At 53.1% G+C, this 18686-nt stretch overlaps 7 protein-coding genes across 7 annotated transcripts; 5 read left to right on the top strand and 2 right to left on the bottom strand.

The window, feature by feature from the left end:
• Positions 1–368: 368 nt before the first annotated feature.
• AYO20_01167 (hypothetical protein) lies at positions 369–2203 on the top strand (the record flags this gene model as incomplete). The annotated part of the gene is made up of 4 exons (XM_022639474.1): positions 369–512; positions 595–805; positions 1256–1812; positions 1871–2203. 4 exons carry the CDS (start codon positions 369–371, stop codon positions 2201–2203), a joined length of 1245 nt encoding a protein of 414 aa, XP_022504782.1.
• A 1152-nt stretch (positions 2204–3355) lies between these two features.
• AYO20_01166 (hypothetical protein) lies at positions 3356–4363 on the top strand (the record flags this gene model as incomplete). The annotated part of the gene is made up of 1 exon (XM_022639473.1): positions 3356–4363. The coding sequence occupies one exon, from the start codon at positions 3356–3358 to the stop codon at positions 4361–4363; it is 1008 nt and encodes a 335-aa protein (XP_022504781.1).
• Positions 4364–5101: 738 nt separating this feature from the next.
• AYO20_01165 (hypothetical protein) lies at positions 5102–7808 on the bottom strand (the record flags this gene model as incomplete). Its single annotated transcript, XM_022639472.1, has 3 exons — positions 5102–5899; positions 5996–7511; positions 7564–7808. The coding sequence occupies 3 exons, from the start codon at positions 7806–7808 to the stop codon at positions 5102–5104; spliced, it is 2559 nt and encodes an 852-aa protein (XP_022504780.1).
• Positions 7809–8634: 826 nt separating this feature from the next.
• Positions 8635–9705, top strand: AYO20_01164 (hypothetical protein; the record flags this gene model as incomplete). The annotated part of the gene is made up of 1 exon (XM_022639471.1): positions 8635–9705. One exon carries the CDS (start codon positions 8635–8637, stop codon positions 9703–9705), a length of 1071 nt encoding a protein of 356 aa, XP_022504779.1.
• Positions 9706–10462: 757 nt separating this feature from the next.
• Positions 10463–11549, top strand: AYO20_01163 (hypothetical protein; the record flags this gene model as incomplete). Its single annotated transcript, XM_022639470.1, has 3 exons — positions 10463–10489; positions 10552–10929; positions 10995–11549. 3 exons carry the CDS (start codon positions 10463–10465, stop codon positions 11547–11549), a joined length of 960 nt encoding a protein of 319 aa, XP_022504778.1.
• A 409-nt stretch (positions 11550–11958) lies between these two features.
• On the top strand, positions 11959–14299 carry AYO20_01162 (hypothetical protein; the record flags this gene model as incomplete). Its single annotated transcript, XM_022639469.1, has 2 exons — positions 11959–12270; positions 12356–14299. 2 exons carry the CDS (start codon positions 11959–11961, stop codon positions 14297–14299), a joined length of 2256 nt encoding a protein of 751 aa, XP_022504777.1.
• A 434-nt stretch (positions 14300–14733) lies between these two features.
• Positions 14734–15350, bottom strand: AYO20_01161 (hypothetical protein; the record flags this gene model as incomplete). The annotated part of the gene is made up of 4 exons (XM_022639468.1): positions 14734–14759; positions 14812–15023; positions 15078–15301; positions 15348–15350. 4 exons carry the CDS (start codon positions 15348–15350, stop codon positions 14734–14736), a joined length of 465 nt encoding a protein of 154 aa, XP_022504776.1.
• Positions 15351–18686: the final 3336 nt, after the last annotated feature.

Raw genomic sequence — 18686 nt, 5'->3', positions numbered from 1 at the left:
TCCGACCATTGGAAGTTGTGGACAGACTGACCGATCAGGATTTCCATTTTCCGATCAAGGACCCTTTCCCGGATCATGAAATCCGATGCCATGCTTCGGCTCCAACGCGTGTGCGGGGAACTGGGGAACCTCGAAGAGGTTTTCCGAAATACTTTGATGGCACTTTGAGGGGGCATTCACTTGGTGGGCGGGTAACTGAATACCTAGGTAGCAATGAATTATAAATCCAAATCTAGTCGGTGATGCATCGAGAGAGAGTCTTCCTCCCACTCTCGCAGGCTAGCTAGCTAGACCTTTGCCACACTCAGAGACCCCCTAACACGTCTTCGACGACGCACGTTTCATACCCGCCCGATTTCTTTGCCAGGATGGTCGTCAGATATTATATCTGCCTCAAGAAGAGGGAAGACGTCACGCTCGAATATTTCTATCACTACTACGAGCATGTCCACGGCAAGATGTTTTTGGAGGAGGTGCCCGAGGCCAAGGAGAACCTCATCAAATACGAACAGGTATGTGTTTCCCCTTCCCAACCCAGCCCCAAGGAACAGAAGCCATGTGAGGAAGCGCTAAATTCTGTCTCAAAACAAACAGCATCACCTGAAAGAGTCCCGAAAAGCGCGCGAGATGGCGGTCGCAGCCGGACGGAAAATCACCTGCGACTACGACGCGATGAGCGTCATGACGGTCGCGACGATGGACAATTTATTGAAGATTATGACCTCCAAGCCCATGTTGGAGAAGGTGTTGCCGGACAACGACGTCTACGTGGGGAGCATGGAGACGTTTATCGTGGATGAGTCGGGTAAGAAGACGTTTTTCGAGCGAGTGATGGAGACGGACGTAGTCTCTATATCACTTGCCGTATTGGGAAAAGGTGGCTCTGTCAGGTGGTCATTGATTCAAAACAAAAGAAGACAAGATGTGTCCCTTGTTCCGGACTGTACACAACTCTCCTCTTTTCCAGCCTTGTCGTGTTTATTTTCCGCGGGCACGTATTCACTGTTGAGTGCTGAGCTCCGAGCAGTTGTTACTCATCTTTTATGTAACCCGCCAAGCACCGTAAGGCTGAAAGAAACTCCAAAGAAGTTGCGAGGATTGAGAATCCCAGGCGTATGCGCCGATCAAGGAAAACCACTTTTGTCTGGACCGCTTCTTGGAAGCTAGTCTCTCATCTGCTCACCGGATGGTTGCAGATGTTGTGCAGCTCGCCAACGCTTGCTTTTTCTTGAACTCACAGCATTGACTGTTGTAGATCGATTGTCTCTCGAGTCTCCACACCTCGACTACTGGCTACGTCCTCATATCTCCCGAGTCTTCCTTCACCAACCCACCTCATCATACCGTGTCCTCCTCTGGCAAGCGATCATGTCCATCCTTCACGGCAGGACCGTGGCACTCTCACGATCACTGCGACTGAAAGTGCTTACAACGCAGTCAAGCCACGCTTTTCGACAGCGACCGGCTCTCGCGAGGACCTACTTTTCCGTCCACCATCCGGATTCCCCGCCTTTCCCTGAAATCCAAGATCGAATTCTTTCCGCCGCCGTTATTCGAGTTCCTGAACACGGGTTCACAGAAAGAGCGCTGGCGTTAGGAGCTAAAGATGCCGGGTACCTCGATGTCACGGTCCAGCTCTTCCCTCGCGGTGTCTTTGATCTCATAAACTACCATTTAGTCACACAAAGGCTTGCATTGAAGAATACCGTGCAGTTTCCCGAGGGATCTACGCTAGGATTGGGCCCAAAAGTCAGGACGCTGACCATGGCACGGTTGAGAGCCAATGCAGACATCATCCATCAATGGCAAGGGGTGTGTATTTTCATAAAATTGCTTCCACTTGTCCCTCATCTAACGATTATTGCTGTAGGCTCTTGGCTACATGTCCCTCCTCGAGAATATTCCTGCCTCTATGAAAGAACTTCAAGCTTTGTCGGATGAGATCTGGTATCTCGCAGGAGACACCGCAGTTGACTTCTCCTGGTACACGAAACGAGCCTCCCTCGCAGCCGTCTACGCAAGTTCAGAACTGTTCATGACCACGGATACATCAAGAGACTTTTCGGCAACGGAAGAATTCCTCGACCGCAGGTTGGGAGATGTTCGCCTCCTCGGGGGGACCGTGGGGGGAATGTCCCAGTACCTTGGATTCTGGGCGAGCAACAGCGTGAACTTGGCCAGGTCTTGGGGTATGAGAGTGTGAAAATACTGAAGAAAGATATCCAACTTTGGTCCTTTCTGAGCGATTCCATGGAGCCTGTCGCCCTACTACGCGGATGTCTTCACCGAAATACCAAGTTCGGGGGTACTACACAGGCCGCCAGAATTGACGAAAGAAGATCCTCCCCAACACGTACTTTCTATCGACCTTCAACGATTTACAGTACCGGCGAGAAAAGGGACTTTGTGCCGGTATTCAGTTTCGTGGACTGGCACATGCGAGCAGAATCGTGGTCATGGACTGTGCGTACACGGAAGCTGCTTGAAGATTCCACTAGACGTACCCTTCAGCAATGCCGGCAACCTGCAAAATCCTCGTGCCCTGTCTCTGGGTTCGGTCACAGCAGATGATCGAACTCGACTAAGGGCTTGTCAAATGCTGAGGCTTTGGCAGCAGAGAGTCAAGCGTTCGGCATTTGTCACTCGTGGCCCTTCCCTCAAGGGCTACGGGCCAAGGACATCCAGTCGGCCATACAGCACGATACAGAACCACCAGGGGTATAAGGGAAGCCGGTGGAAGAGAGCCGACCACAACATCTGCATTGGCTGGAAGATCGCGTGCGTGGCCACTTGGTTTGTGTCCATTGAGACCAATTCAGCAGTGTATGCTGTCCCAAAGCGCTCTCAACGACGCCCGAAGCTGTTTGACCCATGTCGGTGAGGGCGTTACACCCTATGAAGGTATTGCGGAGTTGTTGCTCTTTGAGGCGGCGGTAACAAAAGTGGATATTTTGTTTTCAAAAGTATATTTTGTACTCTAGACCCAATGATGGTCCACCAATAGATATTGTATTTTACATTTCTGATTTAATAACCACTTATGTGAAGCTTCAGTAGAGTGGTTGAGATGTTGGCAGTTTGGGGAGGTTAGTCGGACAATCAGCTCGCATTGAGATTATATTATACATAGCCAGAGCTTGTTCTTTTCGATCTGACCACTTCCTCTACTCTATATCAGACATCTCAGTCTCTTTCCCTTCCTATACATCTGACTGGAAGCATTCCCCTAACATCTAAGGTTGAACAGACTAACCCAGCCTGTTGCTTGCCCCCACCTCCTGAACCTCAGAGAGCTGCAGAGATATTACAATCAAAATTTCCTCTGGTTTCTCTGCTCTGTGAGGTGTGATCAAACATGCAGGCATCACCGTCCAAAGCCCGCGCGCAGGCACTCGCGTCGCACTCCTGGTCAATTGTGAGCGGGTGGCTCGCGAGGCTGTACCATCCGTCGCCCGTGCCGGCATTTGAACGCAACGCTGCGACGCTCCAGGCCTTGCAGAGTCTTATGGCGGAGAACATTGCCGCGGATCGAGTACGGGAATTACTGTTTGAGGCAAAGGTGGAGGAATTGGAGGCAGCGGAGAAGGAGGAGGAACGACGAACGACGGGCATCGGGAGTCATCACGACGCGATCGCAATCATGTCCTTGCTCGAGACGTCGCTGGCGCCGGCCGCGACGGCGGCGCTGGAGTCTCTCGCCAGCTCGGTCGTCGTTTTAGGGCGCGCCTCTCCGTCGACGTCGACAAGCGCCAGTGTCGTTGGAGATCTGCCCTCTCGGATCGTCAACATCCCTCGCCAGACCTTCGCCCAGGAATCCCAACTCTCAGCGATCGAAACCCTCACAGCGGATCTACAGACCCAAGTCACTCGGACAAAACGAGACCTGGCCGCCTTCTTCCCCGAAAGGACACCTCCCACTTCAGCCCGTGCGCAGGACGACGACCCGACCTCACCGAGCACGCCGTCTTCATCACCGACCCAACAGCACCTCCGCACGACGACGAGGACGACGGATTCCTCACACCTCCATAGCCTGACGCTCCAGCACCAGCGCGAGACGAAACAACTCACCCTCAAATCCGCCGAGTACCGATCCCGCATCGACGCGCTCGAGAACCACCTCGCCGCACTCACTCGTTCCGGCTCCCACTCCAGTCCTTCATCGACCGACCCCACCGTCCTCGCAGCGAAACAGCGCTCGCTGGCCGCCAAGAAGAAGAAGCTCGACGCGCTGCACGACCGCATTCGACAGTTCCACGGCCTGCCGCCCGACATCGAGGTGTCGCGCGCCGAGGTGCGCCGGGCCGAGGGGGCCCTGGACCGGCTGAGGAGACGGAGGGACGACTTGTTTGAGGCGTTGTAGCTAGCTAGCTAGCTAGCTGTATGCCTCCCCGCTTGGCTTCTTCTGTCTAGCACTGGCGTCTGGCGTCTGGCGTTCGTGCCGTCTTCTTTTCTTTTCACAGGCTCTCCTCCGGAGTTCAAAACCTCATGACCGGCCCAGAGTCGCAGACATCGCGGTCCGGAAGTAAAGGCGGGAAAGAAGGGCTTCTGGAATTGGCGCAAGCAAGCAGTCAGCGCGATGTGCTGGGCCTACGGTAGGATTGTCTAGCAAGATTATAACAAACATTGATTTAAGGTGGCCCGACGATAGGCGATAGGCGATAGGCATACAGAAATGCGCATTATAGAGATAGAGAGGTCCCAACTCAAAGATGGACAGACAGACAGACAGGCAGAAATACAAGACATGTCCGCCACCATACCTGTCGCCATCTCTGCCCTCCCTGTCTGTCTGTCTGTTTGTCCAGTCCCTCCCTTGTCTCCCTAGTTTTAAATCCAGAAAAAGGCCAGGACAAATACCGAGCTGAGCTGATCGCACACAACCAAAAAAAAGGGCCTTAATGCATCAAGGCCAGCGACCAGTTATCCGCCAGCGCCGACGCTGGGGTCCTGGAATAAGGGACATTTAAAAAAAAAAAAAAAAAAAAAAGATAAAACGCCTGGCGTCTGTGTCTGCGTCTCCCGTAGGATCTCATCTCTCTTCCATCCTTTTTCGAACAACTCCTAAAAAATGCAATCTTCTTCTGACAAGCTCGCAGTGTCAAACAGCTATCCGGGCGCGTTTTATCGTGTCTTTCTCCGCCTTTTCGGCTTCCGCTCTTGCCCGTTTCCTCTCCTCTCTCAACCGTTCCTTCTCTTTCTTGGCTATGAGGTATTTCTCTGTATGCCGCAACGGCTCCCCATCACTTCCTCTGACGGTCATGTCATGCAGGACAGGCGGTCTCGTGAAGAACAGGACACGCCCTTGGTCGTCTTGTGGAAATTGGTCGCGTATGTGTTTTGGGATCAATTCGTTGGCCGTGTCCGACAGCACAAAGACTTCGGCGACCCGTTGATCGGGGTAAGTAGTTGCGGCCGTCGAGGCAAAGGGTGCATATGGTTGAGCAGGAGTGGCGGCGGCGCCGACCGGTTGCATTTGAGGTGGGCGATTGTACATCCCCTGGGCAGGAGTGGTAGATGTGTAGTTGGTAGGGTGGGCGGGAGTCAACGTCGGCTGCGGGTGAATTTGGGGGAGTGGGTTGTAAGGATGATGCGATTGCGGAGGGACCGGAGTTTGGGGTGCAATGGCTGCATGAGGATGGGCTTGTGACTGTTGATAGGAGGTCTGTCGGCCGTATTGAGGAGCAGGTGAGATGGACTGGTGTTGGAATGAGTTGGGAGTCAACGAAGGGGATGGACGTGTCAGCTGAGGTTGCAGAGTTGGCGGAACGTGGCCCCCTGCGCCATTACTTATGGGACGTGGTACCATGTTGGCAATAGTGCTTAATGAAGCTTGTCTCACGACCGGCGGTGGAGGCGTAGGGGGAGGCGGAGGTGTTGGTTCTGGAGGCGGAGATTGCTGTGAGATGGAAAGTCAGTAAAGATGCTGCGAGGAAGTCGGAACAAAGTGATTGAAGCTAGTATCCATCAAACCACCAGGGTTGCAAAGACTCACATTCTCGTCGCGGGCATGTTTATGGATTCCGCCCACGATGGGCGGTGCATTGGGATGGCCCCATTGAGGAGAGGGTATCTCGTCCGTCTCTTTCATGTTGTCCTTTAACAGGTGCTTGAGTGGGCTGGGTATCTTCTTGATCTTTCGAGGCACCTCAAACAAGTCCATCTCGTAGTCCTTGTCTCGCACTTCATCAGGTAAACAACTGGCCCATGTCTTGATTTTGTTGAATCTGTGCTTCTCTTCGTTGTACCGCGCTTCGCAGACATAGACCTCCTTCGTAGGATCGACGTTTCGAGGTCTTCCACGAGTGTACCTGGTGAAGAACATGACAAAACAACGATCAATCACTTCCTCGATCCGATGGTCTCGATATTGGCCTGTCTTGACAACCTCGTTCGGCCAAAAGTGTTTCTCGTACTGATGTACTGTTTGTTCTGGACGGTAGTACCAACACGCGTTTATCCACTTCTGACCATCAGAATCTTCCCAAGTTCGGTAAATCTGAGCAACAATCGGCTTGGTCACGTCATTCTGGTTTTGGATGTGGACCCAATCACCGACCTTCCAAAGTTCGTTTTTGTAAAAGATACCAGCCGGCAAGGGTCTTCTACCGTCTTCCATGAGGTATTCATCGTCAGGTTTGGCCTTTTCGATTTCAGCCAGTTTCTGTGCTTCTGCGTGGAGGTCTACCGCATCCTGATAGATTTCACTCCCATCTTCGTTGAATTGCTTTGCATTGTTAAACAGCAGATCAAGATCCTTCATGAAATGCTCAAGTGACTGGTACTTCTTTCTTTTGGCCTTCTTCTTGATGGTGTCGAGGGCGATCGGGTCTTTGATCTCAACAAAATAGGCCGGGTACTCCATCTTATCGGGTAGTCGCTCAAAGTGACGGACTTTCAAGTTACCCTCGTTGTCTTTCGGCTTGCGGAGCCCTTTGAGAATGGCTTTGATCCGAGCTTCCATAGGCGTGTCCACCTTGGGAGGTCGTCCTCGTCGTTTTCGAAGATCAGCATCGTCGCGTCTGTCATCATCTTCATCGCGACCCTTCCGTCCTGAGATGCTCGGCCGGCCGCCTTTCCGTCTTCTCTTCCTGCGATCATCTTCAGAATCGTCCTCGTCCTCGTCATCCTCCTCGTCCTCATTGTCTTCATCGTCATCAGACACTGGGGTCGGCTCGGGGGTTGCATCGGGTATCTCTCCGAGGTCTGGGAAGACTGTTTCCTCTTCTTGGATCAAGCCTTCATCAACCAGCTTCTTGAGTTCCTCCTTGAAGACTGTCTGCAGCAGAAGCACGTCGCGAACAGGAGCCGAATTCGGTCTGTTGTATACCTGGGCGTTGTGGACAATCAGGGCGAAATCGCGTACAAACTCCGGAATGCCTGTGTATTGCTTTCTCTGTATCTTCTGCTTAAGAGTACTGATAGCCACAGGGTCCTTGATGATTTCGTGGTAATCGGGTAGGACCCGTCTATTGGGCTTGCGTCGGAAAAGCTGGGAGGGGTAGTAGTCCCTAAAGATGAAGTTAGCTTACGATGGGGACTCAGACGCGAGGTTGCACAGACTCATCCTTGATTTTGATCTTGTAGTTTGACAAGATATCGGTAATGTTTTTCAGGGCCCTGTACTGTTCAAGAGAGACGGGAGGCTCCTCTTGTCCATCTCCAGCTGCGTCCTCAGCTTCTTCAGCACCGTCGCCCTCATTGTCGGATTTGTCGTCGGCCGCATCCTCTTCCTTGACAGAAGGCTCGACTTCGATGGACTGGACTGGCTTCGTCGCGGGCGCATCTGGGGTTTGGGACTCGGCCATTGTCTATTTGTCGCGCAACGATCGCAACTGACTCGCAACGTGGAAACTGAGCTGGAAAGGCACTACGGGTGAAGACATATGTAGGAGACCTATGCGCGAGCACTTTATCTCTGGGAATTGGGCGAGACGATCAAGTTGTCGCGACTCTAGAGGGAATGCGACAGGCGACGTTGCGCCTTGACAAACTGCGGGCAAAATCTGGGGGGCGCGGCGATAAAGGCTTGGCGGCATCTGCGCTGAGGACCTTCCGCAGCTTCATTTTCCATATCACCCCTTTGCTATGCTGATGAGTTCTACAATTGTCATCGTTGAAAGAAAAAGAGTGCATTGGAATCAAGGATCCTTCTCCAAGTCCCTAGTTCAGGACGCGTCTTCTGATACTCGAATGAACCGCGTCGAAAGATCGGCCCGGACAACTCTTGGGGGTTAAACCACTCTGGGCTGATTAGGAACTTGTTCGCATGCTATCTTTACCACCTTGACCGTCACCGCTGGCACGCGAGGAAGGCCTAGAGAGTGTCAGAGGCTACGTGTCGAGTCGTGGGAAGAAGATCAAGCCGTGTACTCCACGCACAACGAACGGTCCAGTCATTGAGATACCGCACAGAGATCCAGCTCTCCTCCACTTTCGTCTTTTCCATTCAAGACCATATCGTTCCCTGGTGGCGACCAGGGGCTGCGAGTTTGTTTGCTGTCACTTGTCACTAGCCACTGATGTGCCTCGTGACAGATCTGCTCCTCTTACGTTCTTCGGCATCTCGTCTGCCCAACAGTATATATAACAAATCACCAGCAGTCCAACCCGTATTTGAAACCGAAAGAAGCAATGAGGGTCCGTATTAGAGGCCCTTCTGGCAAGTCCAGCACAGTCAGTCTCGACGAGTCCGCTACCGTAGAGACGCTTCGGACAACCATCCAGGCCGAAACATCAGTATCTTCCTTCGAGATAAAATATGGCTACCCTCCAAAAACCCTACCGCTCGATCAACTGGCCTCTACAACGCTCCTTTCAGAGCTCGATATCAAATTGAATGGCGAACAGCTGATCGTTAATGAGATTAAACCACTAAGCCGGAAGGGTGAGACTCATCCTCCGGCGTCAGATCCACTCAAAGGCGCCTCCAGCGTAAGAGATTCCTCAAGACACCCGGGCGCTGCATCAAAAGCCTTCCCCAGCACATCAAACGCAACGTCCAAATCTCAAGAAGCCTCGGTAACGCCATTGTCATTGTCACGAAAGCAGAACCCCGAAATGGCAGACCCACCTGAGGTCTGGTGTCCGGATCTACAGGGCACCTTGGTCTTACGCATTATGCCAGATGACAATTCGTGTCTTTTTAGAGCCGTTGCCAGTGCCGTCCTGTCAGATATGGACGCAGTCACGGAACTACGGTCGATCATTGCCCAGAATATTCAAGCCAATCCTGAAAAGTACACCAAGGCTATTCTAGACAATAAAGAACCCGATGCATATTGCCGGTGGATCCAGACTGAGGACGCCTGGGGGGGCCAAATCGAACTTGACATTCTCAGCCGACAATTCGATATTGAAATCTGCAGTATCGATGTGCAGAGCTTGCGAGTGGACAGGTACAATGAAGATGCACCGAACCGTTGCTTTATTGTTTATTCTGGCATTCATTACGATACAATCGCTCTAAGTGTCCATGGTGAACCACCAGAGGCAGATGTCAAGCAGTTCGTCCAGCCACTTTCAGACGAGGTCCTTCCACATGCCATTGCTTTATGCCAGAAACTACAGGCCAAACACTACTACACCGACACTGCTGGGTTCCAACTCCGATGTAACGATTGTGGAGTGACGTGTACTGGAGAAGCTGGGGCAATGAAACATGCAGAACAGACAGGGCATATGAACTTTGGAGAAGCTTCTTAGGGATAGGGGTCTGGGATTCGGCGAGATGCTTGGAAGATCCCGTCGGCCACGGAGGAAATTGGTCTTTCAGCCTCAATCCTTTGATGAGAGCGCTGTGGTGTCGAGAGACTGATCAACCTAAGGGGAGACATTCAGCTGACTGCATGCTAGTTAGATAGAGGTATATCAGGCCTTACAAGTACCACTTTGCTCGAGACCGGACGGAGCATCGGACTGAAGCACACGTCTCTGGATTACCACACGCGTCTACCTTTTGTATTACAGAGGATGGAATGAATTCTCGTGATAGGTGACCTGTGGACTGGCTCCGCCCTCCACAGCCCCAAATGAGGCCCTGACTAAATTGAACCGTGAACATGGTCAGTGAACAACGCCACAGCTGAATCCACAAACCGTTGCGAGCGAAGCATTTCTTGGGTTCTGACTCGCCCTTGCCGACACCTTTTGGTGCTTTTGCTGCTTTTGACTTTGACGCTCCCTTGGCCCGTCTACACCCGTTGGTTGCCGTCATATCAAATCGTTGGCTTTGGTTTCTCGGCTCAACCCCTCCGTCCCACGAGTACATCGCGGGTTTATGTAACCGAGGTCGAGTCAATCCCATGGGGACGAAGTATTTATTTTGTTCTCTAGATTTCTACTCTGGAGCCTGACGTTGCAGCCCAGCTCAGAGTTATCGTCTTGCAATCAATCGTCACAGACTCGGTCCATTCTATACTACAACACTCACACCTCCACCCCTAAAGCAGTCACAGACACCATGGCGTACGCACAATCATGGCTCGATGTAGGTTTTCCCAGCCAAATTGTGCTCTATTTCCTATCCTCTCTGCTAACGGACATCTGCAGCTAGAGAAGAGCCTGGGTGGCCGCACGGTCATGACCGGAACGCCAGAAGAGATTCGTGCCCAGTATGATCAACTTGTGGCCTTGCTGCTTCCTCAATTGTCTCCCCCATCAGACGCCGTCGAGAGCAAAGACGGCGAAGTCGAGGGCATCAAGTACCGCTTGTACACACCAAAGGAAGCTGCCAAATCAGGCCCCCTACCTGTGGCCATCTGGACGCACGGCGGAGGCTGGATGACCGGCGACCTCAACTCGGACGATTTGCTCTGCAGGGTTGTTGCTGAAGCTGTTCCCTCAATTGTCATCAACATCGACTATCGCCTTGCCCCCGAGCACAAGGTCCCCACACAGCTCCAGGACTGTTTGACCGTGTACAAATGGGTGAGCACCATGACCAAGAGTGCCAGCATTACCAGTGTAGTCATGTTTACTAATACATATTCTAGGCACGACAAAACGCCGCCTCGTATGGAGGTGACCCAAACAAATTCTACACCGTTGGTGGCTCTGCAGGTGGTGCACTGGCGCTCCAAATCGCCAACCGTCTGGTCAAAGACCCCTCGAAGCGCGATGGCATCAAGGGTGTCGCCGCCGTTGTGCCCTGTACGCTGCACTGGGACAACGTCCCAGAGGAGTATAAGGGTATCTACAAAGCGTACGAGGAGAACAAGGAGGGCGTCCCCATCATCGACAAGAAATCGATGCAGATTTTCTACGAACACGCAGGCGCCGATCCCAAGGACAGCGACATCTTCACCGCTCTGGCCACAGATAACCACGCCAACTTCCCTCCCACATATTTCGTCAGCTGTGAAAAGGATCCCTTGAGAGATGATGCGTACGTGATGGAAGCCGCACTGAAGAAGGCAGGTGTCCCTACCAAGCACGACCACTACAAGGGATTGCCTCACTATTTCTGGATCTTCCCCTCTGTGCCCGAGGGGCAGCAGTTTGTGGCCAACTTGATTGGGGGTATCAAGTGGCTTGTGTCGCAGATGTAATTAGCTTGAGACTGGGTTGCTTCAGAAGGATCAGATTGCGCGTCCAAGGACGGCGAGTCAACGAGACTACCATCCTCAAGCACTCCGTAATCCCTTTTGCCACATATGGGATAGAGGCAAGCGAACAGAGATATGATTCAAGGACCCATTAGTCTGGCAACTTCAAGAGGAAATAGACCTCCCTCTGAGCTAGAAAATTCCACGGCAAAGCAAGTTTGTAGTCGTCCCTCACTGAGTATACAGAAAGCCCCGCGTAGTGCCGCTGCTCTTGAGATCGACCCCACCCTCCACCGTTTCCATTTAAAGCGGCATCGGGCTTGTTTCCCCCCACAGCCTCGTTGAGCCAGCATCAGGCGATGCAGCATTTGATCAAAATGAACGGGGGCACATTTCCCTCGCTTCTGGATTTATGGCTGCTTCCTTTTTCACCAGCGTCGATGGCTTCACCTCCGCTAGCGGCCTCGACAGTCCCGTCACACCGGGCGGTGCCGGTGCTGATGGTCTCCCTTCGTCCAAGCGGTCTACCGCCCTGACCGCCAAACTGACCAGCGTCCTCTCCGCGTCCTACGCCGATTACGAGACTCGCGATGCGTTGCGCCTCCTAGACGAGCGAGGCGTCCGGAATGACGAGGAGACGAGGAGGAATCTCAAGGCCAACGCACAAAATGAGGTGATCGATTGCAATGCACAGATCGTGGATGATTTCGGTGTGGTTGCGGAGGTAAATACACATATTCTCTGGCTTTCGTCCAACAGTCATACCACCGTTGGACTGCCCTGAAGCACTTCGTCTAACAAATGGATAGCAACTCAAGCGCGTCGGGGCCTTGCTCGCGACCCTCAACACCACGTGCGAATCAATGCGCACGCACATCCTCGCGGCGAAACAAGAGTCCGCGCCAACGCTGGAGGAATTCTCCACGCTCATGACGCGCAAACGGGAGACTGAGATGAAAGAGTCCCTCTTGACCGCGTTCACCGGCCACTTCCTCATCTCCAATCAAGATCTGAACATTCTGACCAGTTCCGCGGAACCGCTCGACGAACGCTTCTTCTCGATCCTGGCGAGGTGCAAACAGATCCACAAGGACTGCGAGTTTCTTTTGGGCTACAACTCCTCTCCTGCCGGCGAGGAAGAAGGCACGTCCCGATTGGGCCTGGAGTTGCTTGAACAGACTACCCGCAACCTGGATGCGGCTTTCAAGAAGCTCTACAACTGGATCCAACGAGAATTCAAGACGCTCGACCTCGAAGACCCCAATATCAGCGGCTCGATTCGTCGCGCGTTGAGGGTCCTCAGTGAGAGGCCGAGCTTGTTCCAGAACTGCCTCGACTTCTTTGCGGAAGCGCGACGAGCCACGTTGGCAGAGGCGTTTCATGAAGCCCTGACAGGCTCGGGTCATCATGGAGGTGCTGCGACGAAAGCGATTGAATTCTCCACCCACGAACCGTTGCGGTACATCGGCGATATGCTTGCGTGGGTGCACTCCGCCGCTGTTTCGGAGAAGGAAGCTCTCGAGGGGCTCTTCGTTTCCGATGCCGAAGAGATTTCGCGGGGTCTCAGCGCTGGGAAGGCGGCCGATCCGTGGGCTCGAATCAGCCGTAGCGGACAGAGAAGTCCGTCACCTGTGTCGAGCTCAGACGCGGAGAAAGAAGATGGTGATGAGCAGCCGGTCTTCGATGGGCGCAAAGCCCTGTCTGAACTCATCTCCCGCAATCTCTCCCTCGTCTGTCAGACGTTACAATCACGCATCGACGTTGCCGTCCGCACCTCGGGCGATCCTGTGCTCATGTTCAAGACCTTCAACCTTTTAGATTTCTATCGCGGCATCTTCTCCAAACTGCTGGGGCAGGACTCAACCCTAGCCCGGCTCATCCAGACCCTGCAATCATCGACGCTGGCACAGTTTGAACAAGCAATGGAAGAAGAGACCACCACCGCCATTGCAAGCATGGATTCGGAGCCACCGCGCGATCTCACGCCGCCGGTGTTCCTGGCCACGGCCTTGAGACAGTTCAACGACGTATGTCAGGCGAGAGGTCCCCAGATGACGGAGCCGGAACTCGAGCGACTCTTTACGTCGATGCTGAGCGGGATCCTGGCCGCGTGCGCCGAGTCCGCGACCAATCTCGCGGACGTGAGGAGAGCCAGCATCTACAAGATCAACTACCTGACCGCGCTGAAGGCGACACTCGCAAACATCTCGACCCACGTCCCCCCTGCCCGGATCCCACTGGAGAAGGCCGCCAGGGAGATCCAGACGGTGCGGGACCAGCTGGTCGAATTCGTCACTTCGACGTTCCTCGAATTCTCCGGCGTCGCGGAGCTCATGCAGGAGATCGACTCGCGCAGGGGACAAGGCCCAAAGGCCCGACGGGCCTGGCTCCTCCAAAACCTCGACGAGGCCGCCCAGCGGCTCGACGCGTTCCTCTCCTCGGCCCTTATGGACGCGCAGGAAGCCATGAAACCCCTGTTCGACCGCCCACTGGCCCAGGATGTGGTGGCCGAAGCGGTGGAGAAGTTCTGCTCTGAGTACGATGACTTGGAGGGCATGCTGGAGACGGTCGATGCTGAGACTTCCGTGTCAGCGTCAGCGTCAGCGGGAGAGGGTGAGGGTGAGGGCGACGATGACGATGACGATGACCAAAAGTCAGAGGATCAAGGGGACAAGAGCGCCACTGACCCGGTTGGGTCAGTGAGAGAATCGTATCCCAGGACTGGGGCAGAAGTGCGCGCTCTTCTGAGCTAGTGTCCAAACAACTTTGTCTATGCCTGACTATTGGGTGGGTCAAAATGAAGAGTGGCCGTTTTCCACTCGCGTTCTTTCCGTATGCATTCAAAAGTATGGGTTGAATGACATGATGATCGAGGTCATTGGAACCTGTATGTAGGTCATCCAATCCAGCTACATAAGCTACTCCGACAAAAGACCTCCTTTGGGTTTACTCTGCTCAGCCACGGCGGGGATCTCAATGGTTAGAATGTATTTGAATTTGCTTTTGAGGTTTCAGACATGCTGAAATAGAGAACTAAACTTGGTACATGAGCACAGGTAATATTGTGCTGAACCTATGCCATGATCCGGTTTGCTCCCTTTCCATTCCACTTCGAGTGTGACATTTGCCATGCTGTTACAGGTTGCCGCATCTATGGTGGTGGTTTCTCTTCTCAGGGTCTCCTGTTCTACAACACCTTTTCGGCAGCAGAGACTGTGAAGCTTTAGAAATAACTCCATAATTAAAGGGAAATGGCAGAACTCACTTGTAACCCCCGTGTTGTCGGGCTCAACAGAGGCCTTGGTGACCTTGCCATCCTCCGTGATCACAGCATATCGCTTGCTTCGGCCATTGCCCAAGATGCTAGAAGCATCGAACTCCACATCCCAGGCACGAGTGAATTCTCCAGAGGGGTCAGCGAGGAATCGGATGCCGCTCTTCTTTGTCTCGTCCAAGCTCTTTGCCCAAGCCTTCATACTGTGGAAGAAGTGAGAAACATGGTGGAAGGAATGATATCTCAAGAGCTCTTACACGAAAGCATCGTTCACAGAGACCACAAACACTTTTCCGGCACTCTTCAACTTGTCATTGGCAATGTAGCCCGGAATGTGAGTGTCGGAGCAAGAAGGGGAGAATGCAGCGGGGACACCGATGATGAGGCCTTTGCCAGAGCCGAGCTCTTTGGCGAGATTGACCTTGTTGCCGGGGGAGTCCTCGTAGAGGTCGATATTGGGGATGGAGTCGCCTTCTTTGACCTGCAAAATGTCAGTTGGTGTAGAAACCAGGTACAGAGATACACACCATGATTGCGGGTGTCGATGAGAACTGTCTGAAGAGGGGAGTGAGAGAAGCGGGACGAAGAGAGGTGGAAGAACGGAAGATGGATCGAGAGAGCATTTATGTGACTGGTGAGATTGAACTGAGTGGGAAAGTATTTGAAATCTCTGGAAGGAACGATTCACTCCAAATTCACTTGCACTTCACTTGTTGTGTGCTGTTGCCGTTGGTCCTGGGAGCTCTAAGGCTGCATTCATACTTGTAGCTTCCCCAATGGCTGTGCCAATGCAGGGGCAGGACGACATCATTGCGGGGAAGTCTTTAAGCTGCGAATTGCGGTTGGTGCCGTTGCGCGGGTGCCTCTATGCCTCCCGGGTGCCTCCCTCCCTCCCAGAGCCAACCCACCACAACACTCAGAGTCCTGCGCCTACTCAGTATGGGAACGAGTACGAAGGACTTGTGATCCGCTGCAAGCAATGGCCTTGGTGACCCAGTATTGTCTATGATTCCACTGGACCCCTCGCTCAATCCTACAGGATTGCATCATATATTTGAAATCTTCTTGATGGCCATGCACATGCGAGTCATCTCCTCGCACAAAGGAGACAGAGGTTGCGGGTCCGGCCCCTCCAATGATAATATTCACTCGCAAGTCCCTGAGACTCGAAAAGTAAAAGCTTCATAAATACCTGCACTACTGACTTCAACCTCAGCGAAAGGCGAGGACTCGAAATCTGAAGTTACCCGGGTTTCGGATAAAGCAGTCTGCAGGAAGTACCCATTACCAAGATGGCCATCTGAGAAGTCCTCTGCAACTGGGTCGCATCGCCTCAATGCACTCTCGGGTGGCTTGCAGCCTCCTTGCGCTCTCCCTCAAGACAAGACCTCGCGACCGAAGCACACGATGTCTAAATCGCCAGTCAGAACACTAGCCATCCAGTAATTCACCTCAAAGTTTGATGTCAAACATTTTGGCACCTGCCAAATTCGCACCCTTTGTGCCAAAACGAGCCCCTGCATCTGTTGCGCTGTCCAAGTCTCTTGTTGCGGTTCCCCGACCCACGGATTCGGTTCGCGTTGACGAAGGTCTAGACTCGCCCATTGCTAGACCAACAGAAGAGCTCGGATACTTCCTTGGTGATCGCCTATCCACGAAGTGCAGATTTGGCGTTCATTTCCCCATCATTGTGAATGGAGCACTGGCCACGAACTTCGGCGTCACCGAGCATGTAGGAAGCTGTCATCTAGAACCGCCAGAAAGGATTTGACACTGTTTTATCTCACCCAACAGGGAGTGATCAGGAGACAATGCGTATAGGTCGTCCTGTTGTACCAGGATGGTCTTTCCGCCGGGATGCTTAACCCGTGATTTTCAAAAGGTTACGCTGCCACAACTTCCTTTGGCCAGCATTGGGACGCCTTTCCCAAATCGGACGGAGGAGACGAAGGGGCGATCCGCGATCGCGAGAAAGAAGAAGCGAGCAGAGTAGCCCGAACCGACCGGTGACACTGCTAGGAAGCCAGGAAGCAAAACCCGAAAACAGGGGAAGATCTCAAGCATCAGGGGCGCCAAACAATGCTTAACGCTTTCAAGTACGGGAATATCTACCAAGTACAAGGTACCTCGTACAAGTATTCGGTCTTCTAAGCAAAGAACGATTCAGTCGTTAGGACCCACGCTGCTGGCAGGACTTGGCCTGTCTTTCTTTGTTCCTGCGCAAGACGGGGTGAAATTTTTATCACTTGACAAGGCCCTCAAATTGACAGCCCCATTCCTGTCCCGAGTGCAAAGTTCAGGCGGACATTTATGGCACTTGCGGCTTGAGCCATCTCCGTTAAGCCCCCGAGCTTGTTGGGATCGTCATGAGGCGAACGTTTCCACAGTGAGGCTGTCATCCTCGCTCGCGTCAGCGAAGACGCGGTCTTTTTCCTTCGGCTTTTCTTTTAGGCCATCACGACCTGCGGATTGACGGCTCTCCACTGATAGATTGTACTCGTAACCGTGAATCAACAAGGACGAGACAAGCAGCGCAATCAACAAAAGCCTCTGCCTTTCGATCGTTTCAGCGACAAAGAAGAGACTCCACAGAATCCTGGTGGCGATTTCACGCCATTGCCTTTAGGGAATGGTGGAATGTGACAAGTCAAGGTCCATTTCCAACTACGAGTTTCTGTTCTTACTGGCAGGCCGTTATTCTGGTAATCACAAGCCTCATGGTTGCTTTTCTCGGACAGGGAAGCCGCCTTCACCTCCCTGGCCCTGGGAAGTTGGCGAGTTGACAGTTTTCCCCGTCGACAGTGGATCCTGATCAGCCGAAACATTGCGATTTCCGGCTACGAGTTTTGCAGTGTGGCAGGCCAAGACAAGCACTGGTGCTCCAGGAAAGTCAATGATCAGCCTCGAAAAGTGTCTTCCTCACCAGACTGCTCCAGCAGTCGAATGGGATGTTCAGACGGTTGTGTTTTGACGGGCCCTTGGCCCCTTTTTTCCAACTTGATGGTCGATCGCTGTGACACTTGGTTTGGAATGGACAAGCGTGGCCAAGTGAGCGAAAAGAGAGTCTTCGGATCGCCAAATCGGTGCCAAAGCCCATGGCGCACTCGTCACATTGGCCAGTCGTGTCCTGGGGAGTGGGTTTTAGCGAATGTGCCCGAGCGGGGGGGAGCGCACGGAAAATTTGGGCTTTGGCTGGGGGTGTTGGGCTGCTAGACTCCTGGACTGGGCGCTGGGCTGGTATGATGGAGGGCAAACCATGGGCAAATTCATCCCTAGTGTGCTAGTTCACGCATCGGGGTCGTCCCCCATGAGCCATGACCCATTCAGCCCAGCAAACTGTTTGGTGGCTTCCCCCTCTCCTCGATCAGATCCTTTTTCTCCCTCAAGGGCCCCGGAAGCGCCCTATCACTGACCTCCTTGATCGGGTTCCGCATGATTAACTCCTAGCACTAGGCCTAAAGGGCCACCAATGAGCCCTACTGGTACACAGTAGTTAACCGAATCTCCCCTCTACTTTGTTCCTCGCGCACTGTTAGCCGCACCACATTTCCCCCCCTCCCTTCGCCCCCGGTTCAGCATACAGGGAGATGCGATCCAATGCTCGCCTAAACTGGGTACAATGGTCATTTTTTGATGATGCTGACTGGATGGGCAATGGGAGTTGTCTGGTGTGGTCCACCTTTGCGTCCTCTTTGCGTCCTGATAGAGGAGCCCAGCGCCAACGACGCCTCCCCAGAACTGCTAGGAAATTCTTTGTCCTGGTTGTTCTTCTGCTCGTTTGCTCGTTTTTAGCACTTTCCTCGCTAGGTTCCCAGGCTCCTTTGGTGTTTCCAAGAGCCCGCCTATCCACCCACTCCCTGCATCTT

Source organism: Fonsecaea nubica, assembly GCF_001646965.1.
Source record: "Fonsecaea nubica strain CBS 269.64 chromosome Unknown Scaff4, whole genome shotgun sequence".
Lineage (NCBI taxonomy): Eukaryota > Fungi > Ascomycota > Eurotiomycetes > Chaetothyriales > Herpotrichiellaceae > Fonsecaea > Fonsecaea nubica.
This window is presented reverse-complemented; position numbering and strand designations above follow the sequence as displayed.